This window comes from Colossoma macropomum, unplaced genomic scaffold (assembly GCF_904425465.1).
Source record: "Colossoma macropomum unplaced genomic scaffold, Colossoma_macropomum, whole genome shotgun sequence".
Classification (NCBI taxonomy): Eukaryota; Metazoa; Chordata; class Actinopteri; order Characiformes; family Serrasalmidae; genus Colossoma; species Colossoma macropomum.
Window position 1 is genome coordinate 31,353,357 of NW_023494790.1, and position 21,405 is coordinate 31,374,761.

A 21,405-nucleotide genomic window follows, 5' to 3' on the forward strand; every position below is an offset into this window, starting at 1 on the left:
CTTTATGCCCCGTTGTTGTGTAGGGAAAGGAAACCATCTACCAGGAACACTGAGCAAATTCAGTCCCACCTGTTTACTTCCATTAAACATGGTAACATGGTAACAGAAAACATAGCTGTATCAAGAAACATTACAGTGTAGTACACCTGCATGTAGTAATCATTCAATTTGAGAAAAATGGTAAAACATATAATGTATCTCTTTTTTTCATTTAATTCACCACAGTTCAAAATGTTGGAAACACTGCAGTTACTGGGAGAACTGAAAAAGCAAAGAAAGCATTATAGTATATTAAACTGATCCTAATTGCCAGTTTTAACTGGAAATTACTTTTTTTAGGGGCAATGGGTGCTGTTCTACCAATTACTCTCTGTATAAAACAATGCTAATAGAATGAAGCAGGTGGAGTAAAATTAAAAAAAGCTAAATTAATATAATAATAGTGCATTAAATCTTTAACAGCTGTAAACGACTAGTACACAGAGAATGCTGTTCCATCTGTAATCTCAGTGTAAAGTAGGTATAATATGAATAAAAGGTAATGAGTGAAATGATCGTGCACAGAAACAGATTATCAGCATCATTGTTGTATATTAAATCCACTCCAGCTGTAATATAGGGGAAACCACTTTTCTCAGGCTCTGGTTAAAATGTTCCCCCTGTAATCTCAGTTCTAAAGGTGGTATAATATGAATTAAAGTTACTGTAAAGGCAAGTCACATTAGTACCACAACAGTAAGACTTAAGCTTCAAAGACTATAGGAAACTAACTTCCTAGGTGCACTGAGATAAGTAGTCTAACAATAATAACAGACTAATACTGTGCTGTGTAATGTAGTTTATTTATTTCAGCAACAAATGTTTCAAATCTATTTACACAACTTAGCGAGACTGATGAGGATATGGGACATAACTACACCTTAAAAATCACTTAAGCATGAACAAGAATGTGTCTGCATGTACAGTAATTAAATTAGAAATGGCGCATTAAATCTATGTTAAGTTACTCGGAGTAGTTGAAAACGGAGCCAGAGCCAGCATTAGCAAGATAACCCACATAGTGTTTGAGCATTAAAACATCTGCTAACAACACATTTTATACTTTAAAACGTGTTTAACTACAAGTCATTTTACAAACAACGTGATAATTCGCTTACCGCGAGAAACACGGCGAAATAACGGTACAAACACAAACGTCAACTGAAGACGTCATGATTTCCACATGCGCAATGAGGGGGAACAGGGGGAACTGAATTTACCGTAACACCGGCGCCTGACTGCTGCATCATTTAAGGTGGAACGGAAAATTCGTAGAGGCCAATTTCAGCTTTGTACATTCATTCATTTTGATGTCTTTTGTGTCGTATTACTTTCTCTTGTCAAATCTAAATTCAATTAACACTAACGGTTGTTTTTAGTTTGCTGAGCTAGTTTTAGTGCTAGTTTTTATTTGAATCATATTCTCCCAAAAACCATAAAAAAATCTTCAAATATATTTTTTATTACCTTTAATGGCATTTTGAAAATTATTTTGATGTGTAGTGGCACTACTCTTTGTGTATACCATTATGTCTGTTATCATTACCCATGTACCATTGATTTTGTTTTAAAAAAAACATACTAGGCCTACATAAATAATTGCCTCAAAGACAGGGACACATCATAGTTGTTTACAGCACTTTATGATAAAATGATTCATCTACATACAAATGTACAATACTGTTACAGGGGCCAGCAGCAGTGAATGACTAAAAAGTGACAGATGTCAATCCAGGGTGGCTGTTGGACAGAGATTTAGTCTAGTCTTTGACATATTGCATTTCATATGCAGTGGAGTTCTTCTGCTCAAAAATCTCTTTAGATCTGAGACTAGACTTAATTTCTGCCACGAAAAAGACATTTATGTACGGGAAACCCATTTCAATTGACTATAATTAAAGCTTTACAGCTTCCCATGTTGCACATTTCAGAGACCAGAAGGGACAGCCATATGCTCTAAGGCACAAATAGATATACAGGCTCAGACATAAGCTCCACAATTAATATATCCAATGCATCACAGACTGAAATATTACTTAGTGTTCAATTGTCAATACAAAATAATAGAAAAGACTCAGACCACAAAAAGATGCTTACTTAAAGAATGAAATAAAAGGCATACAAGAAACTGACTGGACCACATGATTGCACTGTCACAGGTTCTAATTACCGTCTGATATCAGATTAGAAATGGGTAAGAATGAAGAGTCCAATGAGACTGGAGATTTACAGGCTCAGTAAGGGCAGTATATGTAAGGGACTGTCATGTCATCTGTAAACATGGTGTGCGAGTTTCTTCTCATGTGTCAGCTCTCTGGTGTATTTCTGTTAGCTTTTACTATGTCTAATTATGCTAAATCATAGCATATGCATACAAAAACATACCCTTCTAAACTACTTGGAAATGAGAAGCTATGGGTCCGTCTAGTCTGGGACTAAACTGTAATGCAAGGATGTCTCCTCATTGAACGTCATCATTGTTGACTGGTAGATTAAGAAGTGTAGGGACTTAAGAAATGTAATCTTGTACTGATTACAAATTATCTGACTACAAAGTTTAGTACTGCAACTTTAAGATTTAAAAAGTAAAATCTCACCTGATTACTAGGGTACTTTTGAAGTATTTCTATTTTAACAGCTTTGTTTGGTTTCACATCTTAACTGGTAAAAAGGTTTCAAAAAGACTGAATCATGTGAAGACACAGTCCTAATTTCCCCCTTATGTCTCCTTTCTCATAAAACTATGCATAATTATTAATGTCAGTTCAAGTGACATGACTATTTTGCAGTTTACTCTAAATTAAGAAATAATGGGCTGATTTATCAATATTGTTTAAGCAAAAAGGTCCTTAAAAATAGTAATCCACAAAAAAGGCAATTGCAATCTGATTAAATTTATTTTCGAAGGTATACTATTCTAATTACAGGTATTTGATTAGAGTTTTCAGTCTAGTCTAGGTCTATTTCGGAAAGCTGGCCACAAAGTGCATGATAGTTTTATGCACATCCTGAGCTACCGATTATTCGTTTACACCAGCCAGTAAATAATCAAATTAGACTCATGCACACAACTAACTAAAACCCCTTTCATAAACCTTCTTGTCTTTTAACCTGGCCCCAATCTGAATCAAATCTGGTCCTGCATTTTTCCATCACTTGCACGCAAAGTGAACAAATTCTGCAATTGATTCGATTGGAAACCCAGTGCAGGCAAAAATAAAATCTGCAGTATCCAGCACCTGAGGACTATGAATCAAGTTTCCAAACTTAGTGATTTGTAGTTTGGAAGACACTAAAGTATTCACACAATATTCTGGCAGAAAGAATTTTGGACAGCTAAAGCCTCTCTCATTCAACAGGTATTTCCAAAACTTTTTGCTTCACTGGTTGAAAACTGTTCAACCTGTGGTGTTACATTTGATAACAGCATGGTTTTCACAATGTATTTGTCTCATTCCCGCTAACCACTGGTTTCTAAGCAGCAACAACGGTCACCTTACTCTAACCTGCTGGAACTACTTTTTGGTGGAAGAAATTGCTAAATATTAAAAGCATATATTTATACAATGTTTGGTGCTTCTTTGCCTTACCTTCTTCTTTACCTTGCATAAAACACTACAGACTGTATGTTATCACAAATAGCATTACAGCTGTGATGATCTACTGTGACCAAGTCCCAGCCATGATGTTATTAATGATAATGCACTCCTTCTGTTGCTTAACTGACAGACATTAGTGATTGTGGTATGTTGTTTCTGAGTAAGACACTCTTGACTGAAGGCAGAGGAGGCTTAGAGATAAATTCTAAGAGGAGAAAAAGTGCTAATGAAAGCGGAGGAAAGCACATTGCTGCTATGGGCTGAGGCGCTCGTCCTCCATGTGTAGACTGCTGGGGAGGCAGAGCAGAGGCTGGCTGGAGCTGCTGGTGCTCTGACTCTTCAGACTCTCAATGGACCCAGATGACCCTGAGCAGATAACCAGAGTGAGATGTAGGCAGAAACAGGAACAACTTAACCCATCTATTTTAAGCTCAATATTGGTTAATATTCATTCACCTTCTGAAAATAACCAAATACACCAAGGTTTTAAAAAGATAAATTAGCACAAGTGATCACTCGTAGTAATACACGTACCATTGTCAACATTCCTCAACAGCAGTAGACCAGGACTCAGATGCTGAGCAAGTTGAGAATAAGGCCAGGTTAGATTAAAAGAGGAAAGGTTAGGAAACAGCAGAATAGCAGCACTCAAGCATCAAGGTGTGAAAGTAAGTCAAAGCCATCTTCAGCCAAACATTTTAAAATGGTAGTTCGGCATAATTTCAAATTTACACAATTTTCTTTTCATTTTGTAATGAATTATTACAGCAGGGTTCTAAGATCTCTGAGCACAAACTTAATTCCCTCTTTTTTATGTACTCCTCCTATCACTCAGAGAGGATATTTAATTCAGCAATCAGATTTTTCCTTAAGCCCTTATGGATTACCTGAACAGCATTAGGAACTAATATTTTCAGTCATTCAGTGTTTAGTATGTTCTTTTCTTGCAGATTCTTTCATTTCATGTTCTTTCATTTCATTTCTGTGTTCCTGTCTTTTATCTAATCAACACCAAGTATGTCTTTGTACAAGAAGTTTTTACAAGCTTGGCCTGCAAGTTTGCTGAACAGTCATTTCTTACTGTAATGTCTGGATATTTTTCCATTTATTTAAATATTGTTGCATATAATGTTTTGTTAATTAGAATCTAGAATAAGACTTGTTGAAAATTAAATTATACATAAAACCGCCAACTTAATTATTCCGGGGAGTCGTGTGGTTGTGCAGCTCCTGGATGTTTTGCTGGGCATTAGTTTCGGTAGCCTGTTTAAATGTCAGTGCGTAACATGAGCACACTTTGATTTGATGGTGCTGTATAGGCTAATAAGTGTGCAGTACATAGCTGAGCCAGATATTGGCTGTTTCTGTGAACCTTTAACTTTTTAACCCAAGAGATTTACATTCACTGCTGAGACCACAGCAAAGGCAAAAGACACGAGTCTTTCTGTAAACCAGCAGTAGGGTTAATTATTTAGCAGGTTAGCTATATATATATATATAGATATATAATAGAAATACAATATACATACAATAGAAAACTTTAAAATTGAGTTTGATATAGTATGTAATACTGTTGAAGTTTCAAAATGTAATATTCACTCTCAACTCCATACAGTTCATGTATGGAAACAAATCTATAAAAACAACCTGTTTTGACTTCACTGTTTCCATGATGTCACAACCACAAATGTGTTTACATCAGTGGTGTTCAATCTTATCTGCAAAAAGATGGCTGCATTCCATACGAGCAGAAGGACACCTTACACTTGTTAAATCAGTTGGTCAGATCCTGCTTTTTTGGAATGACAACCTGCAGCCACACTGGCCCTTTATGGATAAGATTGAACACCCCCGTTTACAAATATCTGTCTATTCAGCAGTTCAGCTCTGTCCATTAGACGTGTTTCAGCCTGGACTGCTTTTTGAATGAGACAGAATACAGGACAGCCAATCAGAACAGAGGTCATTTACATACATCAGACTTAAAGGCATAATAACAAAAACAACTTGTTTAACTCTAAGTGATAAATAGAGGTTGGAAAACAACCATGTAAACAAAATTTTGACTGTTTTTGGCATATAAAACTGCATAAATGTTATAAGTGGGGAAAAGTTAAAATACAAGAAAAATGTAGGACACGGGCCCTTTAACAACTCAACAGAGGTCGATGCAATTGTGTGATGTTTTAGGAACACAGCTAACTGGTGTACATAAGTTTCCATTACTTGCTAGCTACATTAGCCTCATGTTCAGGGCTCCAGGTCAAAACTAAAGATGGAAATTTTGAATACCAAACGTCTTGGCTGATTAACTACATTTGGGGAAAACTGCGTATATTCAATAATTTGCCGAACCATTGTTACAAGCAATACAGTGAAGAGAAAAGAGAACATATAAAGCAAGTAAATGCATGTTAGAGACCACTGGCACAATAAGCAGTTGTCTTCACCTCACATAAACTGTTGATCATGAAATAAATAATGGCACTGGAGAGATGATTGTGCGCTGCAAAGCAAATCCTGAATTGACCAGTTCCCTGCTCTGCAGGCTGACAGTCTGCAGCGTGACCACCAAAAGTATGCTGACAAAAATCAGTTATTTGTGGCTTACACAGCAATACAGCCATTGTAAGACAAGTCTGTGGGTTGTAGAGAGGTGCTGGACTGTAGTGTGGAGAATGGCGCTGTTAGGCGCTGAAGGTGTCGGTGTGTGAAGAGAATCAGAGCAGGCACTGCAGGGACGGTGTGTGGAGTGTCACAGAGTGTTGATGAAAGAGTGTCCACTCACCAGGCAGGGCCAGGTCAGCTGAGGGGTCGCTCTCAGTGCGGCTCAAGCTGCTGCGGGCACTGTGACAGTCCTGCAGGATCTCACTCACAGACACGCCCAGAGTCCTGCTCTCTGAACCTATACACACACACACACAATAAGAACTATTATACACCAGACTTCAACCAGACATGTTTTGTATCCAAAGTTTTCTAAAGCTTTTCTAAAGCAGCTAACAAAAATAGGAAGCTTATATCCACCACTTAGTAAATGCATGCCTAAATCATGTTACACTTGTTCCAGACCGCGTTGATCTGTTAAGTAATCTCAAACAGACTTGCTTATATGGTTTCCGACAATGCATGACAGTTATCTATGAAAATGAACAAAAGGATGTTGCATAGCAGAAAAAAACAGACATAGCAATTCTGAAGCCTGAATTTAGTTTGTGCTTTTGTCCATTTTAAAGATAGCAACATGTCATACAGTATCAGAAAAAGTTTGATTTTTAGCTCATCCTTCATCTTAAGAATCATGCATGTCTTATTTGTTGTTAACACACATTTCAATTGGAACTCAGAAGAACAGCCTTAGACAATGGACTGGAAGAACATACTTCCCCTTACTTACAGACTCACCTGTGTTAGGAGAGGCAGGTTCAGAGGCTTCCCCATCTATTGTTCCCTGCGGAGGTGGGGGAGAATGAAACACCTTTAGAGTACAAAGCAGCTGTGACAGTAATGTGCTGTTACCAGTGTGTTTCCTGATTCCAATGAATCAACAGTTTTAAACAGAGTACCACTGTAACAAAGAAAAACTGTGACATAGAAAACACAATGTTGTATAAACTCTTAATTTATTTGTATAAATTTTAAAGAGCCTTCTTCTATGAACTATTCTATAACACCACTACGGTACAGCCAGCAACAGCCCCTTAAAATTAACTCACCCACAATACTACATACATATACGCTAAGTACATACTATGCAAAAATGAATAATCTGAGGATGATATAAAAATTTTCAAAAAATAGCAATGTGCAAAGTTTAAATAAAACATAATGCAAGGATGTAAAAATTATTTAGACTCAGTATTTATAAAAATAGTATAAAGACAACATAACATGTGGCAACAGCAATGTTAATTGTATTTTGAAAAATATATGCCCATTTTCATTTTGATCCCAGCAACACGTTTCAAAAAGGTTGGGACAGGGGCATGTTTACCACTTTGTTGCATCACCTCTTCTTTTAACAACACTCTGTAAGTGCTTGGGAACAGAGGAGACCAATTGCTAAGTTTTTAAAGTGAAATGTTTTCCCATTCTTGCATGATATAGGATTTCAGCTGCTCAACAGTTTGAGGTCTCCTTTGTTGTATATTTTATTTCATGATGCAGCAAATGTTTCCAATGGGTGACAGGTCTGGACTGCAGGCAGGCCAGTTTAGCACCCGAACTCTTCACCTACGGAGTCATGCAATTGTGATAAATGCTAAATGTTGTTTGGCACTGTCTTGCTGAAGTAAGCAAGGCCTTCCCTGATCAAGACATTGTGTGGATGGCAGGATATGTTGCCAAACCTGTATATATCATTCAGCATTATTGGTGCCTTCACAGATGTGCAAGTCACTCATGCCATATACACTTATGCACCGTCATACCAACACGGATGCTAACTTCTGAACTATGCACTGAGAACAAGCTAGATGGTCTTTAGTCCAAGGGATGCAGTGTCCATGATTTCCAAAAATAACTTCCAATTTTGATTTGTCAGACCACAGGACACTTTTCCACTTCGCTTCAGTCCATCTTAAATGAGCTCAGGCCAACGTCGGCGGCGTTTCTGGATCCTGCTTATATGTGGTTTCTTCTTTGAAAGGCAGAGCTTTAACTTGCATTTGTGGATACAGTGACAAACTGTGTTTACAAACAATGGTTTTCAGAAGTTTCCCTGAGCCCATGCAGTGATTTCTACTATAGAACTGTGTGTGTTTTCAATGCTGTGCCACCTGAGGGCCCGAAGATCATGGCCAGCCAATACTGGTTTTCGGCCTTGACGCTTGCAAACTGAGATTTCTCTGGATTCTCTGAGTCTTCTAATGATATTATGCATTGTTACACTATGTGCCCAGGCAGTCTTTCACAGAACTCCTCATCATCTTTACTTCTGAAAGACTCTCTAAGATGTTCTTTTTATACCCAATAATGTTACTGACCTGTTGTCAATTAACCATCAGTTTTTTTCTTTTTTTTTTCCTTTTTTTTTCAAAAGTTCATCAGTTTTTGTTACTCTGTCCCAACTTTTTTAATATGTGTTGCTGGTATCAAATTCAAAATGGGCATATATTTTTCAAAAAAACAACACATTTTTTCCATTTCAACATTGTATATGTTGTCTTTGCACTATTTCCAATTATATATAGCGTTTAAATGATTTGCACATCATTTTTTTATTTACATTCTGCTCAGCAAACAGGGTTGTATAATTAATAAAACAATCATAATAATATTAAGAATACACTCAAAGTTCTTGGGCTATTTCAAACATTAAATATATATTCAAACATAAAAATAAAAAAAAAAGCTGGTGTATTGTTTTTATTGTCTCTATTCCACTACTGTGTACTACATTGTATCTACACCCTTTGTCAATTTTATCAGGTCCACTTACTCCATCTGTTTCTTTGCCTAATTTGTTAGCCCCTTTTACCCTGTTCTGCAATGGTCAGGACCCCCACAGAACCACCACAGAGCAGGTTTATTTGGGTGGTGGATCATTCTCAGCACTGCCATGACGCTTAGTTTGTTCTGCACTGGTACAAGCGTAATTATAGAACTGCAAAGTGCCCCTTTGTGGTAAGTGGAACTGATAAAATGGACAAAGAGTGTAGGTACAAGGTAGGCGTACTTAATGAAATGGCCGGTCAGTGTATTCATGTATTTAATATATTTAATAATTCTGAATCATATCAACATAAACAAGCTGAATTGAACTGTAGGGAAATTTGAGATGCTTTAAGAAACACGGAATTGCTTCTTAAAGCATCATAGCCAAATCAAATCAAATCACTGAGGTGAAATTTATTCTGCTTATATACAAGCCTCGATTAAAAAAAAGCTGGGACAGTATGTAAAATGCTAATAAAACCCAAAAGCAGTGATGAGTAAACTTTATTTGACCTGCATTAAATTGAAAGCAATTTAAAAACACAAAACTTGAGACTTTATTTGATGCATGCAACATGTTCCAAAAAAATTGGGACCGGAGAATGTTTATGACTACGTTTCATCATCTTTTCTTTTAGGGACTAAAGACCAATTTTGAAAGCATTTGGGTATACAAGTCTTGCGCAACCGTACAAGGCCTTTATAGTCATATTTTGCACTTCATAGTGCACCACACATTTTTCATGGGAGACAGGATTGAACTGCAAGCAGTCCACTCTAGCACTCGCTGCTGTAATGTGCCGAATGTGCATCCTCATTTTAAAATAAGCATAGATGTCCCTGAAAAAGACGTTGTTGAGAAGGCAGCATATGTTGGTCCAACATGTAAATATATATTTTTAGCGTTAATGGTGCCATTACAGAAGTGCAAGTTACCCATCCCATTGGCTTTATATACCCCATAGCATGACAGACCTGTCTTCATGCTGGTAACAATTTTGATGATTCTTCTCTACTTTGGCCCAGAAAACAGCTCTATTATCTCCACAAACAATATGAAAGGTTGACTCGTCAGACTACAATAAATATTTCCAGTGTGCATCAATTCATTTCAGATGAGCTCAAGCCCAGAAAAGTCAGCTGCATTTCTGGCTGTTGTTGACATATGGATTCCACTGTGCACAGTACAGTCTCAACTTGCATTTGTGGATACAGTGATGAACGATATTTATTGACTAAGAACGATATTTATTGGTTGCCCACTCCCGAGTAGGGCAACCAGCTAAGCGTTGGCCTTATCATCAGGAGATCTCCAATTTGATCTCTGGTGATGCTACAGCCATCCGTGGCCGGGAGTGCAAGAGAGCACAATTGGCCTTGCTCTCTGGGTGGATAGGATGGTCCTGCCTCTCCCCCCATCACTCAGCGCGTTGCTAGTCAGCGCAGGCATCTGTTGGCGCGAGCGTGTTTGGCTGTCCAATGACGTTGCGTGAGCGGCAGTTCGAAAAGACACAGTGGCTGGCAGAGAACTTGTAGAGAGGAGAATTACCACTGCAATGTCTTCCGGTTTCTCAAACACTAGAGGGCGCTCCTGAGCGAGTCCAAAATGTATGGGTTAAGATGGAGCATTTGAGCAAAATCATGGTTTATAAATACTTAAACCATTTTAATGTAAAATAATTCAATCGTTTCCTGAACAATGAACAGCATAAAACATTTTAACAGGTTATAGGAGTTTAAAATGGCGCCTCATGTACGTCCATGACGTCTGTGAGTGCAAACAGCCAATGAGCTACTCCGCTCACCAACCAATCAGCACTCAGTAGCAGTAATGCTAGCGTCCTGCTGCCCAAAACCTGTTTGCTGTAGAAAAAAAGGAAATATACAGGTAAGTTTTCTTTGCATTTTTAATTAAATAGGTCCTTCTACTTTCTAAAAGTAAAGGAAAGTTCTGGGCAAGTAATTAGAAACTATTTTAACGTTTCGTTTTTAGCCACTGAGCTCCATTTACTCCCATTCATTGAGGACTCACTCACGGGCACTCTCTGGCATTTTGCAGTCATGTTTTTGATATAACGGAAAATACAGGAAGTGGCCAGGCTCCTCAAAAAACGGCTCTGAGGCTGGCTTCACAGGACTAGGACAAAGCCTGTGCTAGCCCCGCCCTTCTAGTGCTGGTGGTATCGTGTGATTGGGGGAGTGCTAACTAGTGGGTGGAATTGGATATGACTAAATTAGGGAGAAATGGGAGGAAAAAATCCCCCCACCCCCCCACCCCAAAAAAAAAGCATTCCCAAGCCCTATGTGGTGACAACCATCACATAAATATGCCGGTTTTAATGCAGTGCTGTCTGAGGGGTCAAAGGTCACAGGCATTCAATTGTGGTTCTTGGCCTTGCCCTTTACACATTTTGTACTGTTTTCATTTACATACAGATCAAAGTGTATTTGCAAGTCACTGTTTTTATTTGCATTTTACATACTGTCCCAACTTATTTGGAATTGAGGTCATAAATAAAGTGTGTCAGAGACATGTGAAGGTGCAGGCGGACCTCGGTGGGTGCTGGGCTATAGGGCAGCACAGTGCGAGGCTGGGCATCAGAAAGCTCAGACAGTCTCTCCTCATCCTCCTCTTCCTGGATAGGAGACGATGGAGAGCATACGGATCTGTAGAACACGCAGCACGCATCAAGATCACATAAACAAAAAGGTCATCACTGTACAAGGGATAAAAAGAAAACTGTAAAATACAATGTTAAAACATATTGCAGACCTGGGCAATATAGTCAAAAATCCTTTTTGAATAATTACCAATAATTATTTTCTGAAGTTCTATGAATGCTGTTGAAAACAAAAACTCATGCAGTTTATGAATCAAAATTGTTTACTGTCAAGACAGAACATAAGTAAACTTAATTAAAACACAAATAAAAATAAACATAACACTAATATAAACAAAAAACAATGACATCAACAAAGAAACAGCTCGCTAGCTAACACTCTTAACTGTCCCACTGGTTTGTGTTGTGAATAAACTGCAAGACTATTCTTTCCCCATCTGGCAAGTAAATGGTGCACACTGGCACCTAGTGTACCAATGTAGCAATTATTAGTTAAACATATTGCTATATTTTACATGTTTTAGGTGCTCTTACCCATCTGGTGATTTGCTCCCTTTGCCTTTCAGTGCTGCAGGGTCTGCACTGTGCTCCATCATGCTCTGCTGTCGTCTGCTCAGGTTCAGTGGGTCACCCACCTCACCTGTAAACTGGATCTCCTCGTAGAGAGGAGCTGAAGGTATGGCAGGTGGAAGAGCCTGCACCCCGTTTAGCGCCTCTAGCAGGGACACTGGCTCATACCCTGGAGGGACATTCTCAGAGTTCTAGAGATACATGAGGTCAAAATATGAGCCAAAGCAAAACACTGTTCAGGTCTCTGATTACACTGAGTCAGATTTCAAACACAGTTCCACAAAGCACAATCAATTCTGTTTTTTATTGTATTAGGGACATGGCTACAGAGCAGAGAGGGCAAACTGATTTATTTAAAAAGCAAAGGCTTGGTGTAGTGAGGAAGAAAGTGTGTCTATGTGCTAGGGGTGTAAATCTAACACTTCACAATTCATGTCAGTTCAATTAAGATTCTTTAGGAAACAATTCAATTAGGTTTGTGCTGCTAATAGAATCATCTCATGCAGATAACAGTGTGGAAAATAACCATTGTAGAAAGTTATACCCAGGGAATGGAGTATAACTTTTCTCCTGGTAATTTTCAGGCAGTCTATTTCTCTCAAGCAGATGTGGGAGCAAGCACAGAGATAGAATGTGAGCTTAATATCAATTAACAAACATAATAAAAACACAGTTCAGTAAAAGTTGGGGTTGTAGTACAACTCCAATTCCAAAAAAGTTGGGTAAATGTAAAATGTAAATAAATGTAAATAAAAACAGAATGCAATGATTTGCAAATCTCATAGACCCATATTTTATTCACAACAGAACACAGAACACATATCAGATGTTAAAGAGTGAGACATTTTACCATTTCATGAAAAACAGTAACTCATTTAGAACTTGAAGGCAGCAACGCATCTCAAAAAAGTTGGGACAAGGCCATGTCTACCATTGTGTAGTAACCCCTCTTCTTTTAACAACAGTCTGTAAATGCCTGGGAAGTGAGGAGACCAATTGCTGGAGTTTTGGGAGAGGAATGTTGTCCCATTCTTGTCTGATGTAGGATTCTAGCTGCTCAACAGTCCTGGGTCTTCTTTGCCGGATTTTTCATTTCATGATGTGCCAAATATTTTCTACTGGTGAAAAGTCTGGACTTTCCAGATGTCCCCATACCATCAGAGATGCAGGCTTTTGAACTGCATGCTGATAAAAAGCTGGATGGTCCCCCTCTTCTTGAGTCCACAGGACACAGCATCCGTTGTTTCCAAAAAGAATTAAAAATTTTGATTCATCTGACCACAGAACAGTTCTCCATTTTGCCTCAGTCCATTTTAAATGAGCTTTGGCCCAGAGAAGACAACAGCGTTTCTGGATCGAGTTGACATATGGCTTCTTTTTTGCATGATACAGCTTTAACTTGCATTTGTGGATTGCACAGCAAACTGTGCTCACAAACGATGTTTTTGGAAGTGTTCCTGAGCCCATGCAGTGATTTCCAGTACAGAATCATGCCTGTTTTTAATGCAGTGTCGCCTGAGGGCTCGAAGATCACGAGCGGCCAATACTGACCGTCGGCCTTGTCCCTTGAATACAGGGATTTCTCCAGATTCTCTGAATCTTTTAATGATATTATGTACTGCAGATGGTGAGATATCCAAAGTTTTTGCAATTTTATGTTGAGGAACATTTTTCTGAAATTGTTTCACAATTTTTAGCAGATTGGTCAACCTCTGCCCATCTTTGCTTCTGAGAAACTCTGCCTCTCTAAAATGCTCTTTTTATACCCAGTCATGTGAGTTAGTTGAAAATTGCTCCTCCAGCAGTTTTATTAGATGTCTCACTTTCAACATCTGATATGTGTTCTCTGTTCCATTGTGAATAAAATATGGGTCTATGAGATTTGCAAATCATCTTATTGTTTTTGTTTTTTTGGGGGCATTTTTCCCACAGTTATCTCCACAATTAAGTCATACCCAATTCCACCCACTAGTCAGGACTCCCCCAATCACACGATACCACCAGTGCTTGGAGGGCAAGACCTGTGAAGCCAGCCACCGCATCTTTTCAAACTGCCGCTCACGCAACATCATTGGACAGCCGAACACGCCTGGAGGGAAGTGCCAACCGCCAGTTCTGTGACATCAGCTAACAGGCGCCTGCGCTGACTAGCATCGCGCTGAGTGATGGGGGAGAGGCAGGGCCATCCTACCCACCCAGAGAGCATGGCCAATTGTACTCTCTTGGACTCCTGGCCACGGATGGCTGTAGCATCACCATGGATCGAACTCGCGATCTCCTGATGACAGGGCCAATGCTTAGAGGGTTGCTCCACTTGGGAGCCCCATTGCATTCTGTTTATTTACATTTATTCACATTTTACACAGCATCCCAACTTTTAAGGAATTGGGGTATATTATCTTCTTTAATTTGGCCATAAAACTGTAATAAATCTAGTAATAATGAACAGAATTACAAATGTCACACACATTTTACCATCTAAAGCTGTTTAGCTTAGCCTGATGCCTTCTTCTCTGAATTCTGGCAACACAGTTAACTGCCACAGGGCATAGGCCTAGATTCAATGCATTTTACATTTGAAAATAGCTTGAGATTTTTATTTTGGTTAAAAAAAATAGTGCATACTTTATTGAATATTATTAGAACAAGTTAATTCATAAATGCATTTTTACACCCCTGATGTGTGTGAATGTGTGCATGTGTATGTTATATACCGTATTCTCTGTGTGGTCTGAGCTCTGAGAGAGCACTGGACTGAAGGAGACAGAAGAGAGCATGCTAGCTGGTTTCTTCCTCACTGCACGGATCTGGAGCAGTGCACGAAAGGCTGGTGACAAAGAGAATGACCATTTAAGGAAAAAAGACAGTGCTAATTAGTCCACTACAAATAAAGCAAACACAGGTGCTGCATCTTCATAAGCAGCCACTTCCCAAATGCTACCATCTTCTTATTTTAGCAGAAAATTTCCACAGCTGTTCTAATTGCAAAAGGGTAGACTAGACAAAGAGCATCCTTTTTTTCCCCACTGGGTACTGTTAATCAAAACTGTAATTGTTGTCTTGTTAACCACCAGTTTTAACCTGAAAACACACAAATCAGACACTATATCTATAAATACACGTACTGTTGTAAATATTCCAATGGCCTATATCACATTTTGCAATCCTGTACGTCATTCTTGTAACAATTGTACAAATTGTACAGAAATCTGACTTCCACAGAGGTTAGCGGTTAGCCAAAATATGAAAAATTATACTCTGTCCCTTGTTATGACATTACATAGAGGTCTCAGTTCTCTGTTGACATTACTATAATATTCTTTGTAATTCTTTGGTTCTTACAAGAATGTCTCCCACTAAACAGTGATTTAAGCAGGTATAGACCATGGTGACTCTGAGATTATTCTATTTCATGTACAAGTACAAAAATTGTAAGTATTCAGAAAAGTTATCACCGCAGACTACGACAGGTTGACACTGTATTGTATGTATCTCACTATGCTGACAAGTGACCATAAACACAAAACAGTAACAGGTTTCTTTATACACATTTACAAAAACAGTTATAAACATAAACAAACACTTCTGAAGTAGTCATTAACTAATGCAATAACCACATTTTAGTTGTCATTTTCAGTGTACTTAAAATGAATGAACAACTCCCTGTAGTTTGCTGTGCGAAAAACTATTATGAATTTCATTCACTTTTTTGTTCTGTTTGAAAAGGAGATGTTTTGAACTGAGAGAATACAATGTTACAGTGAGGCAATTTTAACAATTTTGCGGGCTGCAAAGACATCAAATGATTTGAGATTAAAAGAAACGAGGGCCTAAATCTTTTCAAGCCACATGCAGTGACACTGCACCAAAGATTATTCTACTCTTTCCAGCAGGTGTCACTGTTTTCAAAATGTCAGTTACACAAGAGGCGCCACACATGCAGCTATTGCATGTCTACTCACAGCCTCATCCCATTAATACAAAGAAAAAAAATTAAAGCATTAAAGCAACATGGAGAGAAAAATGATCATGCATCCTTTCAGCACTCTGCCAAGGCTCTGTCTGCTGTATATTATTATTCTCCAAAACATTACAAGATCCATTATAATACCAATGGCCAAATACAAGGACAATTTATGCATTGATTAATGAGACACTTACGCAGTCGGCAGATGGGGCAGTTGTTGGCCTGGTAACGCAGGGTGTCCGCACAGGCATTGCAGAGGCATAGGTGCCTGCAGGGGAGTATAAGTGTATCGCGTAGGTCTGACAGACACACCACACACTCACTGCTGTTGTCACTGTTCTCATCCTCTGGAGACTGATGGAAGAAAGAAAACACAAAAAAACACAAAAAGAATATGGAGTATGGTTGTCATAATACCAGAATTTTGACTTTGATACTGATAAGTATCAGCATTACAAAGCTCGATATCTAAACAATAGTATAGCAAAAATCATTGTCACTGTCTGAACACCCAGTGGATATTGGACTGAACACAGAAAAATAGCTACAGCATAATTAACATCTGATTATCAAATTCAATCTTTTTTTCTGAAATGTAAAATAAATAAAAGAAGTTAAGAGTATTCAATTAACAACCGCATTGAACTTTCAATACATCATGTAGCACTCTCAGGGAGACAAACATGTCAGCAGGAACACTCAGTAGTAGTGACTAGCAGGGACAGCACAAGGCCTAATCATTTTATGATGTGCCTACATGCTATTGTTTTATTACTGTGTCTGGATTTACCTTTGTCTTCTGATTGTTCTTATTCTCAATGCCATAAATCTCCTGGAGAAGGTAGCTCACTCGATCAACCTGTATGATGGCATTAGTACAAGATTAGTTTATTTATACTTAAGCAGTTCACAGGAGTCATCTGATACTAACACTTTAGAAGTAATAATTAACTAAGGCACTAAGCACTCTATTAGCATTTTTATGAGGTAAGCCTATGCACATTTAAACCAGAAGTGGGCAGTAAAGAGCTACAGCCTACAGCCACTCAGCTGCTGTTTACCCTGAAGTGCTTTTGCTGACGACATTTCTTGTACGCAATGCATGCAGTTCACTCGCACTTACATAATGTCAAGTCCCTCTATTTATAGCTTCTGATATTATCATTTTCATTATGTTTATGTCCTCTTATTCAATATCCCATTCTATTTTTCAATAAATTCTATTCAAAAATACTTCCCCTTTCTCCTCAAATACAGTAGTCAATACTGATGAAGTTCCATTATGTTACTTGCTTTAATTATTGTCTCTTCATAGATGGGCAAGAGTGATGAACCACAAAAATAAAAGGAAACAAAGAGTTACATTTTTGTTAAGATTACAGCCATGACAATAGAAGTCCTGTGACATATTAATTCTAAATATTCTAACATGTATGAAAATCAGTCACTACTGTGACCAAATACACTACTGTCCCATACATATATCCCAAATACACTTACTATTTGCTTCTGCTTCAAGGGCTTCACTGAAAAACTGCCATCAACATGCTGTGGCGAAAAAAAAAAAAATGCCATGGTCAAATCATACCATGAAAGTAGACACACTTAGCACTTATGCTCAGTAATACTATTTAACATTCACAGTTGATCAAAAAATTACTCAGAATATAATACTACATACCTTTTCAAATGATGCTAAAAGTACATGAGCATGTCCTATGACATCTGCAGAAGTAAAGAATACAGTTCCTATGAACCAGTGCAACTTGGCACAACATTTTCACAGAGAGAATAATTCTCTAAAGGTTAACTTGTGAGGCCTACCATCTCCGTCATCAACGACTGCCTGAATCACCAGAGGGAATACACCTCTGTCCAGATCAAAGTTCAACTGGGCAAAAAGACAAAGAGCACTTTCAAAGTGTAACTTCAAACTGTCAAAAGCGCCCCCCATACAAAATTCTCCTAAGTCTGACATTTACATGTAATTTATGGTTCAAATCCAAATTTAAAAGGCTTTACTACAACAGACAAGTGCAGGGCAATACAATTCCATTTTACAATCTTTTCCAAGTGTATCACATGTCTGAGATGATATTTAAGTGAGCCTTAATAAAGAACCCATGCTACTTAAATACAGGTACTTCAAAATAAAAGAATGTCTTACAAACCTGACAGCTTGTTTTGACTGGACTGTTTTGTTCTGTTCTGCCTCTTAAAATTACACCAAAGTGAACCTAATGCAGTACTGCTTTTTTTGGACGGTTCTTTCAAAACTTTCTAAGCATTCAAAAAGCACATGGAAAATCTGTCAGTAATGCTAAAACTAAAAATTCTGTTGTGTGCCGTTAAAAGAGGTATATCTCAGTATTACAATAGAGTTCTTGCATATCTACCTTGAACAAATAAAAATAGAATGGAATTCAGGATCAACCTTTTTATCAGTCAGTTCCATGGTACTACAGTGGACTGTTAATAATAGCACTATTATTACTGTTGTCTAACAAACCTATAGGTATTTCATTTCAATTTCCCACATGAAGAGTAAATACAGTCAGTGTTGTTTCATTAATTATTTCATTTCACAGAAACAATCCACACACAGCTTATTTGAAAAAAAACTGTAAGACTGTAAAAATTGCACAGCTATTAGCAAAGTTGACATGGTTTAGCATTTGTGATTCTCACCTCCTCTGGCTTCCATTTAGTGAAATCAATCTTGAAGGATGGCAAAGAAAACTGCTGATTTATCCCTCTCTTATAATGGACAGTTTCAGAGACCAGAGCTGGTGTCTTAGGAGTATACCTTTAAAGGTAAACATTAGCATGATCACCATTAAGTAGTTTTCACAAATACCCAGTCAAAATGATTACACAGTTCACATATATTCTACATTCAAATGAATTGTGCATGTCTCTATGAGTAACCACCTGTCAACAGATCACAAACATAATCTTTAAAGCTAAGGAGAGCCCCCTTTACTTTTCGTTTTAACTAAAAGCCCAGTACGATTTGTGCTGTTGTTTCTATGGCATCAATGAAACTACTAAGGGATCTGTTGTCTAGCTAAGGCAGTGTTGTATTTCCTTGAACTCGGGTAACAGAAGCAAGACTTCAGGGCTATTTAGCTCATCAACTACGCGATCCACATGCTTTGTCTGACCTGTAACATTTCCACAAAACTGACAAAAACCACTGCAGCATTTGCAGCATAATCTATCCTAAAACTGGGACTTTATTCCTAAAACTGTCCAAGTCAAAGTTTTGCATTATTTTGTAAGAAGTTGTGAACTGAAAAAAGTAATGCACCATATGTATTTGATTCAAACGTGTACACCATTTCCACATGAAAAAAATACAGCATATTAACATGATTAAAGCAAAAAATAGGTAACCTAAAGACAAAGTTATCTGGATGCAAAATATCTTATTCACGTTGAAATGATGTACATATTTGAATCAAGCAAATTCAATACTTTAGATTTTTCAGTGTAGAGTGTGTACCGTTTACTACAGAAACTTACACTGCCATTCCGTTAGAAAACTCCTCAAAGGCCTGACAATATACTGTTATGGCAACTCTAGCATCAGTATCAAAACAGAACTCCACACCATATAAAACTCTGGGATTTTCAGTTTCCTCAGTCGTGCCCTCAGCATCATCTTTGTACCTGACAACAAAAGGCAGAGTTTATGTTTGTGTCCAAATCTTTAAGTTTGTTATTCAGTAACTACTTGGAAAACAAGACAAAATAATTAAGTTATTTAAAGGAGTATGACAGAATGAAATATCTGGCCTCAAGCTTGAGAGGCAAACTACCTGACAAGCCGTAAAGAGTCTTTCCTGATGTTCACCAGACTCCTCAGGGTTTTCACAGGCTCATGAGGTGCAGGGGTCACATAGGGAAACTAGGAAAAGAAGTACATGTATCCATTAAGGAGGCGTGATGACTCAGTTTTGAGTCATACTCAGATGTAACTTGAGGAAATTCTGTTTTGCTTACCTGAACAGGTCTGTTGCCTAGAAAGTTTAAATCCATATTTTCCCCAAACAAATATCCCTCAGGATGCGGAGTGTCAAATTTCTCCCCTCCCATGAAAAAATGACTGGTGAAGTAATTTCCTGAAATGATAATGATGAATGGGAGTTCATAACATGAGACAAAGAAACACCTGTGGATTATGAAAGTTGCATGATTGATTCATAACTGCTGGTGTAACACCCACTAGGTTCACTATTTGCTATCAGTTACAACCAAAGGGAATATACTGAGATTGGGAGGAGAGGTATGCTATATTTTTGCAAGCAAAACCGATTCATAAAAATCAGGACGGAAATAATTCACAGTTTAAGTTTATTAATAATCATGTTATTACAGACAGATAGCCATAGTAAATATTTAGGCATTGTCATTACTTACTTTGTTCATTTTTTTTCCAAAGGTTTTATCATACACGTCTTACCTGATTTGGGGGGATATCTGTAAGCTGAATTAGCTTGAATATCGATGTCTTCAACTCCAGCAATTCTTCGACTAAGTACTGAACCCATTTTTAGATACGGCCTCACTCCTGAAAATACGAAAATATGAGGACCAAAGAAGAAAGACAATCCTGGCAAGCTGCTTGGTTTATTTTGCTAGTTTTGCTTCATCCGTTAAAGATGCATTCGCATTCCCATCTTGTCTGCTAAAAATGTTAGGTTCAACGGCACTTTTGCGTCAGAATGACCCTCCAAAGCATTAAAACGACTAAATATACTGTACAGATCGTACACTTACGCCTACAGACGTTAGAGAAACGACTGGCTTTAAAAATAAGGTCTAAGAAAGACCACAAACAATACTTCTACACCACACCAGTGACTCCCCTCTGTGGAAACAACACCAGCTACACCGCGAGATGCGTGATTTCATGGAGCTAAGAACTGTGGGATATGTAGTAAGGAAAGGGCCCGAGATTCAACGGCGCATCGCAACAGATTAAAAAATAAAACTATACTATAAACATAAGCGCAATAACATGTGAATATATTTAATTTTCTCCATTATTAGGTATCCAAGTCATACATGCAATTAAAATGCTGGTTACATTTCCTTTGGCAAGGGTTAAGCGTAAATCATACCAAAATAAACAAATTAAATCGCTTGCTGTTATAGTAAACGTTTGTCT

The 21,405-nt window shown here is 37.9% G+C and overlaps 1 protein-coding gene across 2 annotated transcripts; it reads right to left on the reverse strand.

Annotated features, from left to right (window-relative positions):
- Positions 1 to 1,665: 1,665 nt before the first annotated feature.
- On the reverse strand, positions 1,666 to 21,136 carry mgrn1a (mahogunin, ring finger 1a). 2 transcript variants are annotated; one of them, XM_036573082.1, is made up of 18 exons: positions 21,015 to 21,136; positions 20,698 to 20,805; positions 20,238 to 20,356; positions 20,054 to 20,142; positions 19,758 to 19,904; positions 18,921 to 19,038; positions 18,057 to 18,123; positions 17,914 to 17,957; positions 17,733 to 17,780; positions 17,023 to 17,091; positions 16,427 to 16,586; positions 14,980 to 15,092; positions 12,230 to 12,456; positions 11,627 to 11,741; positions 7,044 to 7,089; positions 6,427 to 6,543; positions 4,173 to 4,215; positions 3,913 to 4,004 (listed from the first exon to the last, which is right to left on the reverse strand). In XM_036573082.1, exons 2-17 carry the CDS (start codon positions 20,783 to 20,785, stop codon positions 4,178 to 4,180), a joined length of 1,605 nt encoding a protein of 534 aa, XP_036428975.1. In that variant the 5' UTR covers positions 20,786 to 20,805; positions 21,015 to 21,136; the 3' UTR covers positions 3,913 to 4,004; positions 4,173 to 4,177. The 2 variants fall into 2 exon arrangements, with proteins under 2 accessions (XP_036428974.1, XP_036428975.1); XM_036573081.1 differs by lacking the exon at positions 4,173 to 4,215 and having other exon boundaries at positions 1,666 to 4,004.
- Positions 21,137 to 21,405: the final 269 nt, after the last annotated feature.

What these genes read in the sequence shown, in the direction of transcription:
- mgrn1a (XM_036573081.1), bottom strand. Translation starts at nt 20,785, where the DNA reads ATGGGTTCAGTACTTAGTCGAAGAATTGCTGGAGTTGAAGACATCGAT. An exon ending in AGTCGTTGATGACGGAGATG is followed by an intron (nt 17,958 to 18,056) that starts GTAGGCCTCACA and finishes TTACTTCTGCAG; the next exon opens with ATGTCATAGGACATGCTCAT. An exon ending in ATAGCCCAGCACCCACCGAG is followed by an intron (nt 7,090 to 11,626) that starts GTCCGCCTGCAC and finishes CCACCTCCGCAG; the next exon opens with GGAACAATAGATGGGGAAGC.